Raw genomic sequence first — 18,863 nt, 5'->3', positions numbered from 1 at the left:
GTCATGTCTCATGTAATCCTCAGAACCACAGTTCAAAATGAATATTATGATTCTCATCTTACAAAAATGAAGACTTAGACCCCAACAGATTATTTCACATTTCACCAATCATCAGTAGAAGATCTACAATTCATACATGGGTGTGTCTAAGCTCCATGTGGCCAACAGTGCATTTTATCACCTCTCTAAGTGCTCTACATACCTTGTTCTCCTGCACATAGGACTAGACAGAACTGAGGTTTCCAGTATGGTGGCCACTAGCCACATGGGGCTTTTCAAATTTAAATTACTAAAAGCAAACAAAACTTCAAATTCAATTCCTCAGTCGAATTACACACACTGCAGTGCTGGTGGCTACCAGACTGGATAATGCAGGTTACAGAACGTCTCCACCATCTTGTCCAGTTCCATGGTGCAGCCTCACTCTAGCCCTGGGAACACGTACTACATACTTACTCACCTCAACAATTCATTCTGTGGACACAGTTTTACCATAAATGTGGGCTGAATTAAGCCAACTTGCACGTTTCTGTAGAAGTTGTATTAAAATGGCAAATGTCTCCATTTTGTCAGATTAGAATTTAAAATTGAAAGACCATACTCATTTTTCAACTACTCTTTTCTTTGGAAGTATCCCAGAAAAGACTGTCACTCACAACCCAGAGTCAGTTAAATCTTAGGGTTCAAGTAAACGATTATTAACCAGCATGAATTCATTCTTGATAATAACTCTAAAAATGGAAAATTCCTTTGTTTCACTTAAAATTAAAAGCTAATTCTGAAGGTTTTGAAAACAATCCTTCCAAAATATTGATAGTATGACGTAGCGATTAAGAACAGGTACTTTACAGAGTTAGAAAAAAGCAACAATCTAAGGCTAGCTTTGTCATTTAGACTGTTCCACACAGACAAACCTTCCTAATCTGCACAATGAAAGAATACCCACCTCTGAGTCCTAAAAATAGTAAGTATGTAAAGTGCCTAGGGCAATGTCTGACCCCTGTACAAGTGACTAACAAATGGAATCAAAACATCGCTACCACATGCTAACTACTCAATAAATATTTGACAATCGGTTGAATATGAAGCACTAAGGCTGAGCATATGAAACTGAAAGGAATAATCATTTTCCCTACAGTTCTCAGTATCTGGAAAAAAGTGAAGTTTCTTTCGTATAACTCTAACACAAAAAAATTCAGAAATATTGAAAACACTGGATTTATAGGTTTGAGGCTTCTTTTTGGTTTTTTTCTCTGTAAGTTAATATATATAAATATAAATAGAGATCATTGTTTCCTGTATAGAGAAAAAATAGTTTTCAACCTGATGAATTTCTTTCTTGGTACAATAATTTGTATTTCTTCCACAAGAAGAGAAGCAAAATGTAACACACCACTTAAAAAAAAAGCATGCAATGGGGTGCCTGGGTGGCTCAGTCGGTTGAGTGTCCAACTCTTGATTTCGGCTCAGGTCGTGATCTCGTGGTTTGTCAGTTTGAGTCCCCATGCCGGGCTCTGTGCTGACAGTTTGAAGCCTGCTTGGGATTCTGTCTCTCCCTCTCTGTCTCTCTCCCTCCCCTGCTCTTTCTCTCTCTCAAAAAAAATATAAAAATAAACTTTAAAAATTACAAAAAAAAAAAGCATGCATTTAGAAAAGTTTTAGTCTTGGGGTGCCTGGGGGGCTCAGTTGGTTAAGCATCTGACTTCGGCTCAGGTCATGATCTTGGGGTGCTATGTCTGTCTGTCTCTCTCTCCCCCAAAAATAAACATTAAAATTTTTTTTTTAAAAACAAAAGTTTTAGTCTTATAAAGCTGTAAGCAAATGACAACATACATAATATTTAATCACATATCCTCCAGGTTTTTAAAAAAATTTTTAATATTTATTTATATTTGGGAAACAGAGAGAGAGGTGGGGGGGGGGGGGGCAGAGAGAGGACACACAGAATCTGAAGCAGGGTCCAGGCTCTGACCTGTCGGCACATGAATCCTGAGATCATGGCCTGACCCAAAGTCGGATGCTTAACCAACTGAGCTACCCAGGCACCCCCGATATCCTCCAATTTTTCAATCTTCACAATTTTTATAGGAAAACTGTCCTATAGTTGTTAGGATACCCACACCAGTATCTTCTATCCTACAGTCAAGAGCAATCACATGAAGCCAGAGGTACAGAAGAGGTTTTACAATCAATAATAGTCATAAATGGTCCTGAAACTTAAGTACAATACTGCATAAAGGAGTATTTTTCTCAACACTAAAAGGCACAAAGTTAAGAGAAGACAAGTTTTTAAATGTGATCGCGCAGCCTCAGGAAGATCACCAAATAGGTTGGACTACAGCATCATTCAAAATAAAGGAGCCTGAAGCCCTAAGTCTGGAGACTACAGATACACAGATACCAATGGAAACCCGGAGCATGAACTTGCTATGTTCTGTCCCTCTCGTTGGATTCCCCCGGGCTCAGCAATGTCTACAGGAACCACTCCACAAATGGAGACCCCAAATATGTTTGCTCTTACCAGAAACATTTTTTTTAAGAAGAATACCTTCTACATTATTTCATATGCTTCCCCATTTTAGAGTAAAAATCACAAAAAGAAATGAAAATAATGATTATAACTAAGCTTTCCAAAATTGAAAAATCAGTTGAGGTATGTTCTCGAATACGCACAATGCAATTTTTTTTCAAAATACATTTTAAACTTAACTTACTTCTCTTTGAGTTCTGATACTTTCTGGCCGACAGAATTTAGAAGTTCCTCTAGCTTCCTTTTTCGGTCTTCAGTTTTCTTCAAATTTCTAAAACAATTCAATTTTATAAAACTTATTCTATTTTATACATCAACACCAGCAGAAGTAACACCTTCATATCCCTTCTAAAACCCTACCAATATGGAACCAAGGGAATAAAAAGAAGATATACATGCACACAGATAAAAAGAATAGAAGAGCAAAGTACTGCAGTGGAATAATTTCAATAATTTTGAAAGGTGGTAAATGACATTAAGGAATGCAAAAAGCTAAAAGTTGAGTAGCTGCAGGAAGAAAAGTCAAAAAGGAGAATTCCAAATGTTCAGGAATTGTGGACAATAGGTACTTAGAAGACAATAGAGCTAAATATAGAGAATTTTCTACTAGTCGATATAATAAATACATCAACCTCAGATTCCCTCGCCCGCCGAGAAGGGACTATCCTCTTAATACATCCCAGAAAGGTAAGCTTATAATCCCCACTCACTCGCTTCCACTCCCATCTAGGCAGAAAGTGTGAAGACTCTTCTAGAGACATGACTTACCTTCTCCCCTCAAAAATTCCCACAGTAGAGAGAGTCAAAGCATAAGTGACTCTTAAAAACTGAGAACAAACTGAGGGTTGATGGGGTGTGGGAGATGGGTATTGAGGAGGGCACTTTTTGGGATGAGCACTGGGTGTTGTATGGAAACCAATCTGACAATAAATTTCATATACTGAAAAAAAAAAATTCCCACAGTATCTGAGAGGTTGTCCTGTAATGACCAGTGCACACCGCTACGCTCTGCTGGGCATCCGTGCTTCGCACAAATCAAACACAGACTGTAAGGTGTCACACCCCAGCACCCCCAGCGTATCTGATTCAGTAAAGTCTGGATAGAGCTCAAAAATGTGCACTTTTAACAAGTGTCCAGGTGACACGGACACTGCTAGCTCAGGGATCACACTTTGAGAACTACTACAATAGAATAAGGCCTTCAAAATTGTGAGACTAAACCATTTCTTGCCCAGTACTATAAACCCAGTCCAATTACTGACCAGACAGAACAGCGTAACACAGATAATTTTAGACATGCAGGATCTCAAAACAGTTTTCATCCAATACACCCTTTCTAAAGTGCAGGATGTATCCTAAAAAATGAAGGACGGAACTAAGAAAGACAAGGACCCCTAATAAGACAACACATCAGAAAAGAGATTCAGAGAAACAGCCAGAATCACAGTGAAAAGAGGTCCCCACAGATGGGAGCAGCAGCCTGGGGGAAGAACTGGTCCATGTTGGGACAGGGGGACAAAGGCTCTAGAAGGGATAATACTAAGAAAAAATACATACAACACGTAGATCCCAAATATGCTTTAGCGTCTGATAAAAAGATTGTGGATAAATATGTGATATTAAACAAACAAACAAAAAAACCCAATCAATTGAAAAAATGAGGAAATTATTATGAATAATAAAAGATGTACAAGAAAGGAAATATACACATAAAATATATGTCTCAGCTGTGAAAAATATTCATATACACAAAATAACAAATATTTAACATCATTTATTAAACAAAAATCTGTGACAAACTAACACAAAAATGTAATATAATTATACTGAGAAAATTAAGATGTTGAAACTGCTAAAATTCTCTTTGCCCAGAATAAGAATAGATGATGTCAAAACTCATCAGTCAAGAACATAACATGGGAATACAAGCTGGTGCAGCCACTCTGGAAAACAGTATGGAGGTTCCTCAAGAAACGAAAAATAGAACTACCCTACAACCCAGCAATTGCATTAGTAGGCATTTATCCACGGGATACAGGTGTGCTATTTCGAAGGGGCACATGCACCCCCATGTTTATAGCAGCACTATTGACAATAACCAACGTATGGAAAGAGCCCAAACGTCCATCTGTGGATGAATGGATAAAGAAGATGTGGTATATGTACATATATGTGTGTATGTGTGTGTGTGTGTGTATATAGTGTGTGTGTGTATACATATATATATATGGTGTGTATATATATATATATGGTGTGTACATGTACAAATATATGTATATATATATATACACATACACACACACACACACATATACATACAATGGAGTATTACTCGGCCATCAAAAAGAATGAAATCTTGTCATTTGCAACTACATGGATGGAACTGGAGGGTATTAATGCAAGCAAAATTAGAGAAAGACAAATATCGTAGCACTTCACTCATATGAGGACTTTAAGACACAGAACAGATGAACACAAGGGAAGGGAAGCAAAAATAACATAAAAACAGAGAGGGGGACAAAACATAAGAGACTCTTAAACATGAAGAACAAACTGAGGGTTACTGGAGGGGCTGTGGGAGGGGGGATGGGCTAAATGGGTAAGGGGCATTAAGGAATCTACACCTGAAATCACTGTTGTACTATATTTTAACTAACTTGGATATAAATTAAAAAAATAAATTTAAATCAACAAACAAAATGCTGACTTAGGAACAATAGCCAATTAAAATTTTAAGCCCCAAAGTATATAGTTAAATTGTCCCCCTACTCAGACAGACTATGCTTTGAAAAATACATATGACACATTTCTTAGAACTTAAAAGAAGAAAAGAAATTCAAAAGCCCTAAATTTCCAAAACCTACTTCCTGTATGTTAATATTACTCCTTCCCCAAACCCAAGCTCTCTGTGGAAGAACCTCTCCCAACAATACACAATGGACAAGGGAAAAAGAAGAGTGGGTCCTACCCTCCGTCTGCTTCTAATTGTTTTGTTTTGCCCTGTTTAGTATTTAATTTTATATAATTGACCCATGTTGTATGTTTTAATGTTGTCAGCTGCCTTTTTAGATGTAAACAAGAAATGAAACATAAATATATCTGAATAATTAACTCAGCCATTAAAATGATGAAAATAAAGGTCAGACTTATTTCTATTTTATATTTCACTTACGATTCTAATGCTGCCTGTTCAGTTTCCAAAGGCTGGATCCGTTCCAAGACGTGGGAATACTGGATGTTTGCTTTAACCCATGCGGCCAAAGGAGCCGCCGCAGTACTGGCTCGCTTCGCGTTCTGAAAAACCCATCACGAGTTATCCAGCACCCAGACTTAATTTCAAATAAAAGCAAAGCTAATTCTAGTCTGTCTTATGTAGGCCTTTATTTAATAATTTACCTCCCAAAATAAAGTGTTTGGCTTATAGCTAAAATAACAATAAAGTATTAATTTCTAATGAAATTACCTTAATAGGTAATCTAGAATTTTTGCTTCAGAGTTAGTGATTTTGAACCACATAAATCTTTAATATAATGATATTTTATTGACAAAAGTGTTCCATTAGCCACATACCTTATTATAAATTATTATAAATTATTATGTCTGTCCACAATAATGTTCAAGCATCAATTCTTCCTCCTCTGTACATGGGACACAACTTTATTAGAAAAAAGCAATTCGGAAACCATCGCTATTAGTGCCAGAGACAATGCACATGACACGTTGAATAAGAGATCTCAAAAAAATACCAGAATCATGTAACTGAACCTATTCACTGAAAAGAGACACAAGAATCCTAACAGAGATATCTGGTCTTATCTAACAAATACACAGGAAGAAGGAAAAGCAGACCAGGCAAGTTGGAGGTTAAGAAATGACAGACTGAGAATTTACAGCACAAAGATTCAAAAACCACTTACAATAAATGTGCACCCCAGACCCAACCTGGATTCCAGTCCACCCGTTGGTAAATGCTTCTGACACGTAACATCTACAGCTTATTTTTTTTTAACTTTTAGTTTCCAGGCAATATAAATAATCAATAACTTAAAGTTATCACATTTTAACAAGCAGAATATTATACAGTATGGAAAAGGAATTGGCAGAATAACTGTTAACAATTACCTTTGAATCAAAAGATCCTTTATTTTTATAAAGAAGTTCTTCAACACTGTGTCTTATCTCCTTTGGAATATTTCGTGCATCAAAGGTTGCTATGTCGTCTCTCACACCTCTTTTCGCAAGGAAACTAAAATTACAGCATATTACTTAAAGTGAGGCTACATAACATTTGCTATTTCTGATGAACATACCAACGTCACAAAATGGTACATACAATACGTTCAGTCTGTTAGTTATCAAACAACAGGGTACTAATGTATCCCAGCTTCTAATGCAGTATCTGTCGTTTCTACAGACGACAAGGAAGAGCTCCAGGAAGATCCACCGCAGCCTTTCCTGGGTTCTGTGAACAACTTGGAGTAGTGAAATGAAGGGGTCACAGTCCTTTCATTTTACCCACATCCCTTTCTGAGAACCGCCAGGTACGTGCCCGTTCTAGGAGATGTCAGAAAAGTTCCTGACTCTTTTCTAAGAAAGGTATTTTCAGCTGTGCCCTCGACCACATCCCCTTCCCATCTCTAGACAGGAAAGGACTCTACTGTCAACCTCCATGCTACCGCGGACCACGCATCGGAACAAAGCCCATCATGCTGTTGCAACGTAAGCTCCGGAGCTATCTGGCTGCATATTTAGTTATCACACAGCCTCTTCTCTTCCAGCTCACATCTGTACTGTTCCGGGGCTCCCGCCTCCTGTTTCTGTCCTCTGACCCTAACAATAGTGGCTATATTTTCTTCGTCAGTGAATCACAGTAAACACAATGCTCTGTAATGTGTGAGGACCAAAGAAGTGTATTTACTGAGATGTTCTTCAAGATTTCCAGGCATTCCTTTCTCCTCTTTGGAAACTTAAAATAATCCCTTATTATGGGTAAAAACATAGATGTTGCATGATTTTATAAAGTATCTTGAAATATGATGGCAAAGTGTATACTAGGCAATTAATGAAACAGTGTGAAAAGCAACAAAAGAAATATTTAAAAATACGAAGGATGGGGCGCCTGGGTGGCTCAGTCAGTTAAGCGTCCAACTTTGGCTCAGATCATGGTCTCACGGTTTGTGAGTTCAAGCCCCGTGTTGGGCTCTGTGCTGACAGCTCGGAGCCTAGAACCTCCTTCGGATTCTGTGTCTCCCTCTCTCTCTGCCCCTCACATTCTCATGCTTTCTTTCAATAATAAATAAACATTAAAAAAAATAAAAAAATAAAAATATGAAGGATGGGTGCCTGGCTGGCTCAGTCAGTACAGCATGTGACTCTGGATCATGGGGTTGTGGGTTCAAGCCCTACACTGGGTGTAGAGATTCCTTACAAATAAAATCTTTAAAACTAAATGAATAATACATACATACATAAAAATGTGAATGTGTACTTCATAGGGGAAATAATAAAATTCTTCACAAATTCAAAAACTTACCTTTTCATGCTCACCCAAGATGTATCAAAGATCCCCATCAGCCTTAAAACACCCTCAAGAATGTCTCTGATGATGTCAGGTGGCATGCGCAGTGAGCGAATTTCTGAAAGAGATTCTGGCTTGATGTTTCCAACTGCTAGTTTAGCTTCATTGACTAGAGGCTAAAAAGACAAAAGGGCTTTATTACTTTCAAAAATATGTATATAAAAATCATTACCTCTTTACAAATTACTGAATATTTGTCATTTTATTAAAAATAACTGTAGGGGGCGCCTGGGTGGCTCAGCCGGTTATGCATCTGACTTGGGCTGAGGTCATGATCTCAGGGTTCCTGAGTTTGAGCTTAGCATCCAGCTCTGTGCTGACAGTTCAGAGCTTAGAGCCTGCTTCGGATTCTGGGTCTCCCTCTCTCTCTGCCACCCCTCCCCCACTTGCACTCTGTCTCTCTCTCTCAAAAATAAATGTTAAAATTTTTTTTAATAACTCTAGTTACTAATATCCTTTTTCTTCAAATATCAAAATGCTTTAAAACACACAAAATACAAAATCTTTAAGTTCTTACCACCATAACTGCAATAGTCTAATTTAGAAAATTCAATTTGTTCTGAGACAATTTGCTATTTTTTCCTTCAAAATTTTATTTAAATTTTAGTTAACATGCAGTGCACTGTTGGTTTAAGAAGTAGAATTCAGTGATTCATCACTTACACACGATACTCAGTGCCCATCATCAGGTGTCCTCCTTAGTGCCCATCTCCCACCCACTCCATCAACCCTGTTTGTTCTCCATCATTAAGAGCCTCCTGTGGTTTGTTTCCCTGTCTGTCCCCCTCCCCTCCCATACTTTTTTTTTTTTAATGTTTATTTATTTTTGACAGAGAGAGAGACAGAGCATGAGCGGGGGAGGGGCAGAGAGAGAGGGAGACACAGAATCGGAAGCAGGCTCCAGGCTCTGAGTTGTCAGCATAGAGCCCGACGCGGGGCTCGAACTCACAGATCACGAGATCATGACCTGAGCCGAAGTTGGATGCTCAACCGAATGAGCCACCCAGGCGCCCCATCCCCTCCCATACTTTGATCTGTTTTGTTCCTTACATTCCTCATACTGGGAAGTCATATGGTATATGTCTTTCTCTTATTTCACTTAGCATAATCCACTCTAGCTCCAACCACATTACTGCAAATGGACAATTTGCCATTTTCAAGAGCCTCCTTATATTCTAAGCTGGCTAACCTAGTGAGGAACCAAAAAAAAAAAAAAAAAAAAAAAGAGCCTAAGACTTTGACTTGATTTCCCTACAATGCATTTTTCTTCTCAGACAACACGGCTTGTGAAAAACAAAGATGGTTTTTGATGACTATTGGTTCATTCACTGACTTTACCTGGTGGACCCTCCATCTTGCTTTTCTTCTACAAATAATACCCTGATTGAAAGCCACAGTTGGTAATATTGTTAGAAAATAAGTCAAGAAGTAATGTTAGAACTCCTAGACACCACTGGTAGTCAAAAATGGCTCTTACCATTTTTCGGGGTTTTTTTTTTTTTCATGTTTATTTTTATTTTTGACAGAGAGAGCATGAGCAAGAGCAGGGAAGGAGGAGGGTCAGAGAGTAAGAATCCCAAGCAGGCTCTGCACTGACAGCACAGAGTCGGACATGGGGCTCGAACCCACGAACCGTGAGATCATGACCTGAGCCAAAATCAGACACTCAACTGAAGGAGCCACCCAGGTGCCCCACGAAATTTCCTTTGTAGCTTACCTGTACTTCTTTTAACTCATCATCAATTTTGTTTTTTCTTTCTTCAATTTTAACAACTTCTTCTGCTATCTTGTGCTTCAGTCTTTCAAGTTCTGTCTTTTGCTCACTAGCATCCTATAGAAGTATTTATAAGGCATTCCAATTAATTTTAATGCACTCAATATTTAAAAGCATAGTATCAAAATAAGTTACTTTAAAATAACATCTTCTATTAAATACTTTTGTCATGTTAATTGACATAAGAGTTTCTAAAATGCCTGGGAAACCAAAGATATAATTTACTGTATATTTACCATCAGGAGGTTTCTCTGCTTTATTTTAGTTTTTTCTGAATAGCAAAGCAATAAATGCTATTTATATAAAAATCAACTCAGAAATGCATAATGTATAAAATTATAATACACATTTAACACTTACAATAAATAACCCAGAGAAGTTAGTACTATCGTGTTCATTTCATAAACTAAAAACAAATTCTTCTATAATTCTAACAGTAAAGACTAACTCTTAGGGACTAATTACATTATATTGCAAGTTTGTGTTTCTACACTTTTAGACAAAAATTAATTGAAATCATGACAATAATACGATGGCGAATAATCAACAAAAATTACTGCAGATTCAAAAAACACTAAGTCATGAACTCTTTGTTCCTGAAAGCAAATATCAAGGGTCCCACCTACATGAAAATGCTATGAATCGTTGTGAATGTCCGTATTTGGTTTATCTGTACTAACTGAAAATCCAAAGAGGAAATCCGTCAAGAAACCTTTCACAAGCGCTCGCCTCAGTGGTTCTCAACTTGATTACAATCACAAGGAATGTCCTGTGTTCTATTGCCAAATATATTGAAACAGACTGGATGCAACTGAGGCACAGAACTGTTTAAAGACTTGTCAGGTGGCTCCAATCCGTGGCCCAAACGGAGACTCACTGAGGAGTGGACCCTTGCTTCCCCCTGCCCTTCCTGGGAGGCACCTTCCACACCAGCTCAGGTGGAACTGTCCCCGGGCCACAAGCCTTCCCACCTGCACATCTCCCCCTCGCTGCTCAGGAGGAAGTCGTTTTCTCCACCTCCACATAGGAGCCGCCAAAGGCCCAGCTCATGTGTTGCTTGTTTTATTAGCCTACTCTACCAACTGGAGGTTCTCCCTATTCTGAGATTTTATAGCATTTATTTCTTGTTTTTCTTATGTCACAAACCTAGAGCTCCAAGCTTTGGAAATTACACAGTTGGATACTTAAGCTGTCTGTCCACAGTACCTTTTTATAACAGAAAATGTCAGCTATTCATAATTAAGAACAATTACCAACTTACGAGATGCGCAGTGATTCTTTCTAGTCTCTGCTAGGCAATACAATTAGCCACAGTCTTAGGAAAACCTCTTCTAGGAAGGGCCCAAACAGAGAAAGGGCATGGCGGCCAGTGTACCCGTCTCCAGCCCACTAGTGTGAGACCACACAGGCACACAGCGCTATGGCCCTCTAGTAAACACACAGTTACCAACACTATTATCCCCTACAGAGCTTTCACTTTTTTCATATTCCAAATTACTCTTTAAAGGTAAGTATTTGACAGATTTTTTTAAACAATAAATATAGCTGGCTGCTTTACAAAAAATATCCGTATTAATTTGGTTCCAAAATACCCTGAGGAAAAAAACATGCTAAAGTTTTATAATATGAAAATTACATTTGATTTTCCTATTACATTACTCACCAGGTCAGGTACTCAATAACATTATCTTGGAAACATTGAATGTGTACATAACCGTCACGTTTCTGGAAATGTTACTGCCTTTGAGAATGACCACATGCATCAAAGATGGTCTTAACTGGACCACTTGGGACCTTCCAGACAACCCTCCCATGAAGCTCACACCCCCACAGTCCATCCAACCCTCAGACTGGCAGTGAGGATGAGCACACTTAAGAAGAAATCTTCTTTATCATGTTACTGGAAGCCAGAAGAAAGCTGGAGTAGCCATACTTCTATCAGACAAACTAGACTTTAAATTAAAGGCTGGAACAAGAGATGAAGAAGGGCATTATATAATAATTACGAGGTCTATCCATCAGGAACAGCTAACAATTATAAATATCTATGTGCCAAATATGGGAGCCCCCAAAATATATAAAACAATTAATCACAAACATAAGCAACCTTATTGATAAGAATGTGGTAACTGCAGGGGACTTTAACACTCCACTGACAACAACAGATCATTTAGACACAGGATCAATAAAGAAACAAGGGCCCTGAATGATACATTGGATCAGATGGACTTGACAGATATATTTAGAACTCTGCACCCCAAAGCAACAGAATATACTTTCTTCTCGAGTGCACATGGAACATTCTCCAAGATAGGTCACATATGGGTCACAAAACAGCCCTTCATAAGTATAAGAGAATTGAGATCATACCATGCACACTTTCAGACCACAATGCAATGAAACTTGAAATCAACCACAGGGAAAATTCTGGAAAACCTCCAAAAGCATGGAGGTTAAAGAACACCCTACTAAAGAATGAATGGGTCAACCAGGCAGTTAGAGAAGAAATTAAAAAATATATGGAAACAAATGAAAATGAAAATACAACAATCTAAACGCTTTGGGATGCAGCATAGGCAGTTCTGAGAGGAGAATACATTGCAATTCAGGCCTATCTCAACAAGAAAAACCCCAAACACAAAATCTAACAGCACACCTAAAGGAAACAGAAGCAGAGCAGCAAAGACACTCCAAACCCAGCAGAAGAAGAGAAATAATAAAGATGAGAGCAGAAATAAACAATATAGAATCTAAAAAAACTGGAGAGCAGATCAACGAAACCAAGAGTTGGTTTTTTGAAAAAATAAACAAAATTGATAAACCTCTAGCCAGGCTTCTCAAAAAGAAAAGGGAGATGACCCAAATAGATAAAATCATGAATGAAAATGGAATTATTACAACCAATCCCTCAGAGATACAAGCAATTATCAGGGAATACTATGAAAAATTATATGCCAACAAACTGGACAACCTGGAAGAAATGCACAAATTCCTAAGCACCCACACACTTCCAAAACTCAAACAGGAAGAAATAGAAAACTTGAATAGACCCATCACCAGCAAAGAAATGGAATCAGTTATCAAAAATCTCCCAACAAATAAGAGTCCAGGACCAGATGGCTTCCCTGGGGAATTCTACCAGACATTTAAAGCAGAGATAACACCTATCCTTCTCAAGCTGTTCCAAAACCTAGAAAGGGAAGGGAAACTCCCAGACTCATTCTATGAAGCCAGCATTACTTTGATTCCCAAACCAGACAGAGACCCAGCCAAAAAAGAGAACTACAGGCCAATAACCCTGATGAATATGGATGAAAAAATTCTCAATAAGATACTAGCAAGTCGAATTCAACAGCATATAAAAAGAATTATTCACCATGATCAAGTGGGATTCATTCCTGGCCTGCAGGGCTGGTTCAACATTCGCAAATCAATCAATGTGATACATCACATTAATAAAACAAAAGATAAGAACCATATGATCCTGTCAATCGATGCAGAAAAAGCATTTAACAAAATTCAGCATCCTTTCTTAATAAAAACCCCCAAGAAAGTTCAGGATAGAAGGAACACACTTAAACATCATAAAAGCCATTTATGAAAAGCCCACAACTAATATCATGCTCAATGGGGAAAAACTGAGAGCTTCCCCCTGAGATCAGGAACATGACAGGGATGTCCACTCTCACTGCTGTTGTTTAACATAGTGTTGGAAGTTCTAGCATCAGCACTCAGACAACAAAAGGAAATCAAAGGCTTCAAAATTGGCAAAGATGAAATCAAGCTTTCACTTTTTGCAGATGACATGATATTATACATGGAAAACCCGACAGACTCCACCAAAAGTCTGCTAGAACTGATACATGAATTCAGCAAAGTCGGAGGATACAAAATCAATGTACAGAAATCAGTTGCACTCTTATGCACTAATAATGAAGCAACAGAAAGACAAAGAAAAGGATCTCATTCAGAATTGCACCAAGAATCATAAAATACCTAGGAATAAACCCAACCACAGATGTAAAAGATCTGTATGCTGAAAACTACAGAAACCTCATGAAGGAAATTGAAGAAGGTACAAAGAAATGGAAAAACATTCCACGCTCATGGATTGGAAGAATAAATATTCTTAAAATGTCAATGGGGTGCCTGGGTGGCTTGGTCGGTTAAGCGTCCGACTTCGGCTCAGGTCATGATCTCACGGTCCGTGAGTTCGAGCCCCGCGTTGGGCTCTGTGCTGACAGCTCAGAGCCTGGAGCCTGTTTCAGATTCTGTGTCTCCCTCTCTCTCTGCCCCTCCCCTGTTCATGCTCTGTCTCTCTCTGTCTCAAAAATAAATAAACGTTAAAAAAAAAAAATTAAAAAAAAAAAATGTCAATACTACGCAAAGCAATCTACACATTCAATGCAATCCCAATCAAAATTGCACCAGCATTCTTCTTGAAGCTAGAACAAGCAATCCTAAAATTTGTATGGAACCACAAAAGACCCCAAATAGCCAAAGTAATTTTGAAGAAGACAACCAAAGCGGGAGGCATCACAATCCCAGACTTTAGCCTCTACTACAAAGCTGTCATCATCAAGACAGCATGGTATTGGCACAAAAACAGACGCATAGACCAAGGGAATAGAATAGAGACTCCAGAATTGGACCCACAAATGGATGGCCAACTAATCTTTGACAAAGCAGGAAAGAATATACAATGGAAAAAAGACAGTCTCTTTAACAAATGGTGCTGGGAGAAATGGAAAGCAACATGCAGAAGAATGAAACTAGACCACTTTCTTACACCATTCAACAAAATAAACTCAAAATGGATGAAGGACCTGAATGTGAGACAGGAAACCATCAAAACCCTAGAGGAGAAAGCAGGAAAAAAAACCTCTCTGACCTCAGCGATAGCAATTTCTTACTTGAAACATCCCCAAAAGCAAGGGAATTAAAAGCAGAAATGAACTATTGGACCTCATGAAGATAAAAAGCTTCTGCACAGCAAAGGAAACAATCAACAAAACTAAAAGGCAACCAACGGAATGGGAAAAGATATTTGCAAATGACATATCGGACAAAGGGCTAGTATCCAAAATCTATAAAGAACTCACCAAACTCCACACCCGGAAAACAAATAAGCCAGTGAAGAAATGGGCAAAAGACATGAATAGACACTTCTCTAAAGAAGACATCCGGATGGCCAACAGGCACAGGAAAAGATGCTCAAAGTCACACCTCATCAGCGAAATACAAATCAAAACCACACTGAGATACCACCTCACGCCAGTCAGAGTGGCCTAAGATGAACAAACTAGGAGACTACAGATGCTGGAGAGGATGTGGAGAAACAGGAACCATCTTTCACTGTTGGTGGGAATGCAAACTGGTGCAGACGCTCTGGAAAACAGTGTGGAAGTTCCTCAGAAAATTAAAATAGACCTACCCTATGACCCAGCAATAGCACTGCTAGGAATTTCCCCAAGGGATACAGGAGTGCTGATGCAGAGGGGTACTTGTACCCCAATGTTTACAGCAGCACTTTCAACAACAGCCAAATTACGGAAAGAGCCTAAATGTCCATCAACTGATGAATGGATAAAGAAGTTGTGGTTTATATACACAATGGAATACTACGTGGCAAGGAGAAAGAATGAAATGTGGTCTTTTGTAGCAACATGGATGGAATTGGAGAGTGTTATGCTAAGTGAAATAAGTCATACAGAGAAGCACAGATACCATATGTTTTTACTCTTATGTGAATCCTGAGAAACTTAACAGAAGGCCATGGGGGAGGGGAAGGAAAAAAAAAGTTACAGAGAGGGAAGGAGGCAAACCATAAGAGACTCTTAAAAACTGAGAATAAACTGAGGGTTAATGGGGGTGGGAGGGAGGGGAAAGTAGGTGATGGGCATTGAGGAGGGCACCTGTTGGGATGAGCACTGTGTGCTATATGGAAATCAAGTTGATAATAAATTTCATATAAAAAAAAAAAAAAGAAGAAGAAATCTTCTTTTGGGGTGCCTGCATGGCTCATTTACATGTCTGGTTCTTGATTTCACCTCAGGTCATGATCCCAGGGTCATGGGCTGGAGTCCTGCATAGGATCCACACTATCAGAGTGGAACCTGCTTGGGATTCTCTCTCCCTCTCTCTCCCAAAATAAATAAACAGTAAAAAAAAAAAAAAAAAAAAAGAGAGAGAGAGAGAGGACAAGGAGAAAAGCAGTAAGAAAAGATATTTGGGAAACATAAGGTCGCATCAAGTATCCTATGAGAGCTAAGTGGAGGCAACTCAACAATGACACAAACCAACAAGAAAGGACACTGCCACAAGCAGACATTCAGAGGCTGAAAAAAAAATCTAATAATATGGTCACAGAAATGAAAAACTAATAGGAAAATTAGAAAATGAAGAACTTTAAAGGAAGCGAGCAAAAAGAGAAGAAAAAAGGTGAGAAAAGAAGAAAATTAGCGAACAAGGCAGGAAGTCCAAAGTGCAAGTAATGGGGATTCTAGAAAGTGAAGACAGACAGGGAGGTACAGAAGCACCATCAGAATAATGTAAGGACACTTCCCAGAACTGGAGGACAGAAGCGTTCTGGTGCAAAGAATCCACATTGTGTCCAACACAGTGAACGAAAATAAACCTATATCAAGGCAGATCATGTCACTTTCAGAACAATGAAAACACAAATCTAAAAAACCTCAAGAGAGGAAAAAAGAAAAAGATCACCGCAAAAGGATCAGAACTTAACCTAACTTTGAGAACTTCAGTCACAAGAGAAGTTGGAAGGAAATGGAGTAACACTTTCAATGTCTGAAAACAAAGGGATTACATTTTCTTCCTGACCAATGATGTTGAGCATCCCTTCATGAGTTTACTGGCCCTTCTTCTTTCACACAGGGTACCTTCAAATATTTTGGCCATCTTTAAATTAGATGTTTTGTTTTATTATTATTGTGTACATCATGGTTTCTATTTTGGATACAAGTGATTTATCAAATTTATGTTTTGTAAATAATTTCTCCCAGTCTGTGATTTGCCTCTTAATTTTCTTCAGAGCTTTTTTCACAGAGCCTAAGTTTTTAACTTTGATAAGGTCCAATTTATCAAATTTTTTCTTGTTCTATTTTAGTATCACATCTAAAAAATCTTTGTCTCACCCAATATCTTCAACATTTTCTCCTGTTTTCTTCAAAAGTTTTATAATTTCTGGTATACATTTAGATCTACGATCCATACTGAGTTAATTTTTATACAAGTTTAAGGTAAAGATGTGTTTTTTGTTCTCTTCCTGGATATCCAAATATCATTAAAAAAAACCAATCTTTTCACCATTTAACTGGCATTTTGTATAAAATCTATCAACTATGTACACATTCATCTATTTCTGACCTCCATAATGCTCAAGTGACCCTGTAGGAATCATTACACCCATGTCATGCTTCCTTGACCACCACAGCTCAGTAGTAAGTCTTTAAATCATAAGTCCTCCAACTTTATTATTTTGTGAGTTTTTGTGCCATTTACTTTTATTGAAATTTATACATTAGTCTAGTGACTATTGAAGTTAATTTAATTAAAAGAGACATTAGACTTGCAGTAAGGTTAATAGTCACCAACATGAAGATGGACAAACATACATAAGACCTAATCAAGGAGATAAACGAACAATTCAGTGATTCATTAAAGGTAAGGATTGAGGGGCACCTGGGTGGCTCAGTTGGTTAAGCGTCTGATTTCAGCTCAGGTCATGATCTCGCAGTTTGTGAGTTGGACCCCCACGTCGGGCTCTGTGCTGACAGCTCAGAGCCTGGAGCCTGTTTTGGATTCTGTGTCTCCCTCTCTCTCTCTGCCCCTCCTCCACATGCACTGTGTGTGTGTGTCTCTCTCTCTCAAAAATAAATAAACATTAAAAAAAAAAGGTAGGAATTAAGAGAACAGAAGTCCAATATAAGTTTTCAGTTCTGTCTTGAATAATTAGCTATAACGTCAGTAACACAAAAAATTACAGAGGTTGGTAAAGATGCAGAGAAAGGGGAACCCTCTTGCACTGCTGATGGGAATGCAAACTGGTGTGGCTACTCTGGAAAACAGTATGGAGTTACCTCAAAAAATTAAAAATAGAACTACCTACGTCCCAGCAATTGCGCTAGTAGGTTTTTACCCAAAGAACACAAAAATACCAACTCAAAGGGACACATGCACCCCAATGTTTCTAGCAGCACTATCGACAATAACCAAAGTATGGAGAGAGCCCAAGTGTCCATCACCTGACAAATGGATAAAAAAGATGTGGTTTATGTATACAATGGAATACTACTCAGCCATAATATTCATGAGACTTCTAAGAAGACACGTTTACTAGAACACTGCATATTTTAGTCTGAGGCCAGGATGAGGGAGTAGGGCTGAAGGATAAAAACGATGAATTTGGTGGTAGTCAGTACAGAGTCGGCAGGAAAGAGGCCAAGACAAGAACACCCTGAGAGGGCGTGCAGACACAACCCACGACCTGGGCAAAAAAGACTTTCAAAGAAATCTCCTCTGAAAGGTTCAACCGTCAACAAAGGTTCATTGAAGACAATGGCAGAAAGGTGACACCATCAAAACATAACCATGAAAGTATAAATGAAATGAATAAAGACTTATTTCTTAAATCCTGAAAATATTAAAGGCAGGAGGAAAAAATCCTTGAAGCCTGAGGAGATAATTTTAAGAAAAATAAAGACATACAACAGAGGGTGAACAAATAAAATTGTTTACAGACACATCTACGCCAACCTAAAATGTTTATATTTGCATATTTACAGGGTTTAGATAAATTAGTGTATGGTGAATTGAGAAAAATATAGTTACAATTTTAAAATAACATGGGAAACTGTCTCACTCTTTCCAAAAAGCTCAGTGTTTAATACCATCAGTGTGACTCAGCAGACAAGAAGTATTTTTTATATCCACATAAGTAGAAATGTAATTTCTCCCGGTAC

The 18,863-nt window shown here is 38.2% G+C and overlaps 1 protein-coding gene across 8 annotated transcripts in view; it reads right to left on the bottom strand.

The window, feature by feature from the left end:
• Positions 1-18,863, bottom strand: part of DYNC2H1 (dynein cytoplasmic 2 heavy chain 1) — a 339,313-nt gene that overhangs the window by 219,116 nt on the left and 101,334 nt on the right. For all 8 annotated transcript variants that reach the window (XM_058686526.1, XM_058686519.1, XM_058686520.1 and 5 more), the window contains 5 exons: positions 9,826-9,939; positions 8,064-8,224; positions 6,653-6,776; positions 5,703-5,824; positions 2,715-2,801 (listed from right to left, as the gene is read on the bottom strand). In XM_058686526.1, the coding sequence (XP_058542509.1) occupies positions 2,715-2,801; positions 5,703-5,824; positions 6,653-6,776; positions 8,064-8,224; positions 9,826-9,939 (608 nt within the window). The remainder of the gene's footprint in view (positions 1-2,714; positions 2,802-5,702; positions 5,825-6,652; positions 6,777-8,063; positions 8,225-9,825; positions 9,940-18,863) is intronic.

The sequence above is a fragment of the Neofelis nebulosa genome, chromosome 10, assembly GCF_028018385.1.
Source record: "Neofelis nebulosa isolate mNeoNeb1 chromosome 10, mNeoNeb1.pri, whole genome shotgun sequence".
In the NCBI taxonomy this organism is placed as follows: domain Eukaryota; kingdom Metazoa; phylum Chordata; class Mammalia; order Carnivora; family Felidae; genus Neofelis; species Neofelis nebulosa.
The sequence above is the reverse complement of the archived record's forward strand: the minus strand, read 5'-3'. Positions and strand labels throughout refer to the sequence as shown.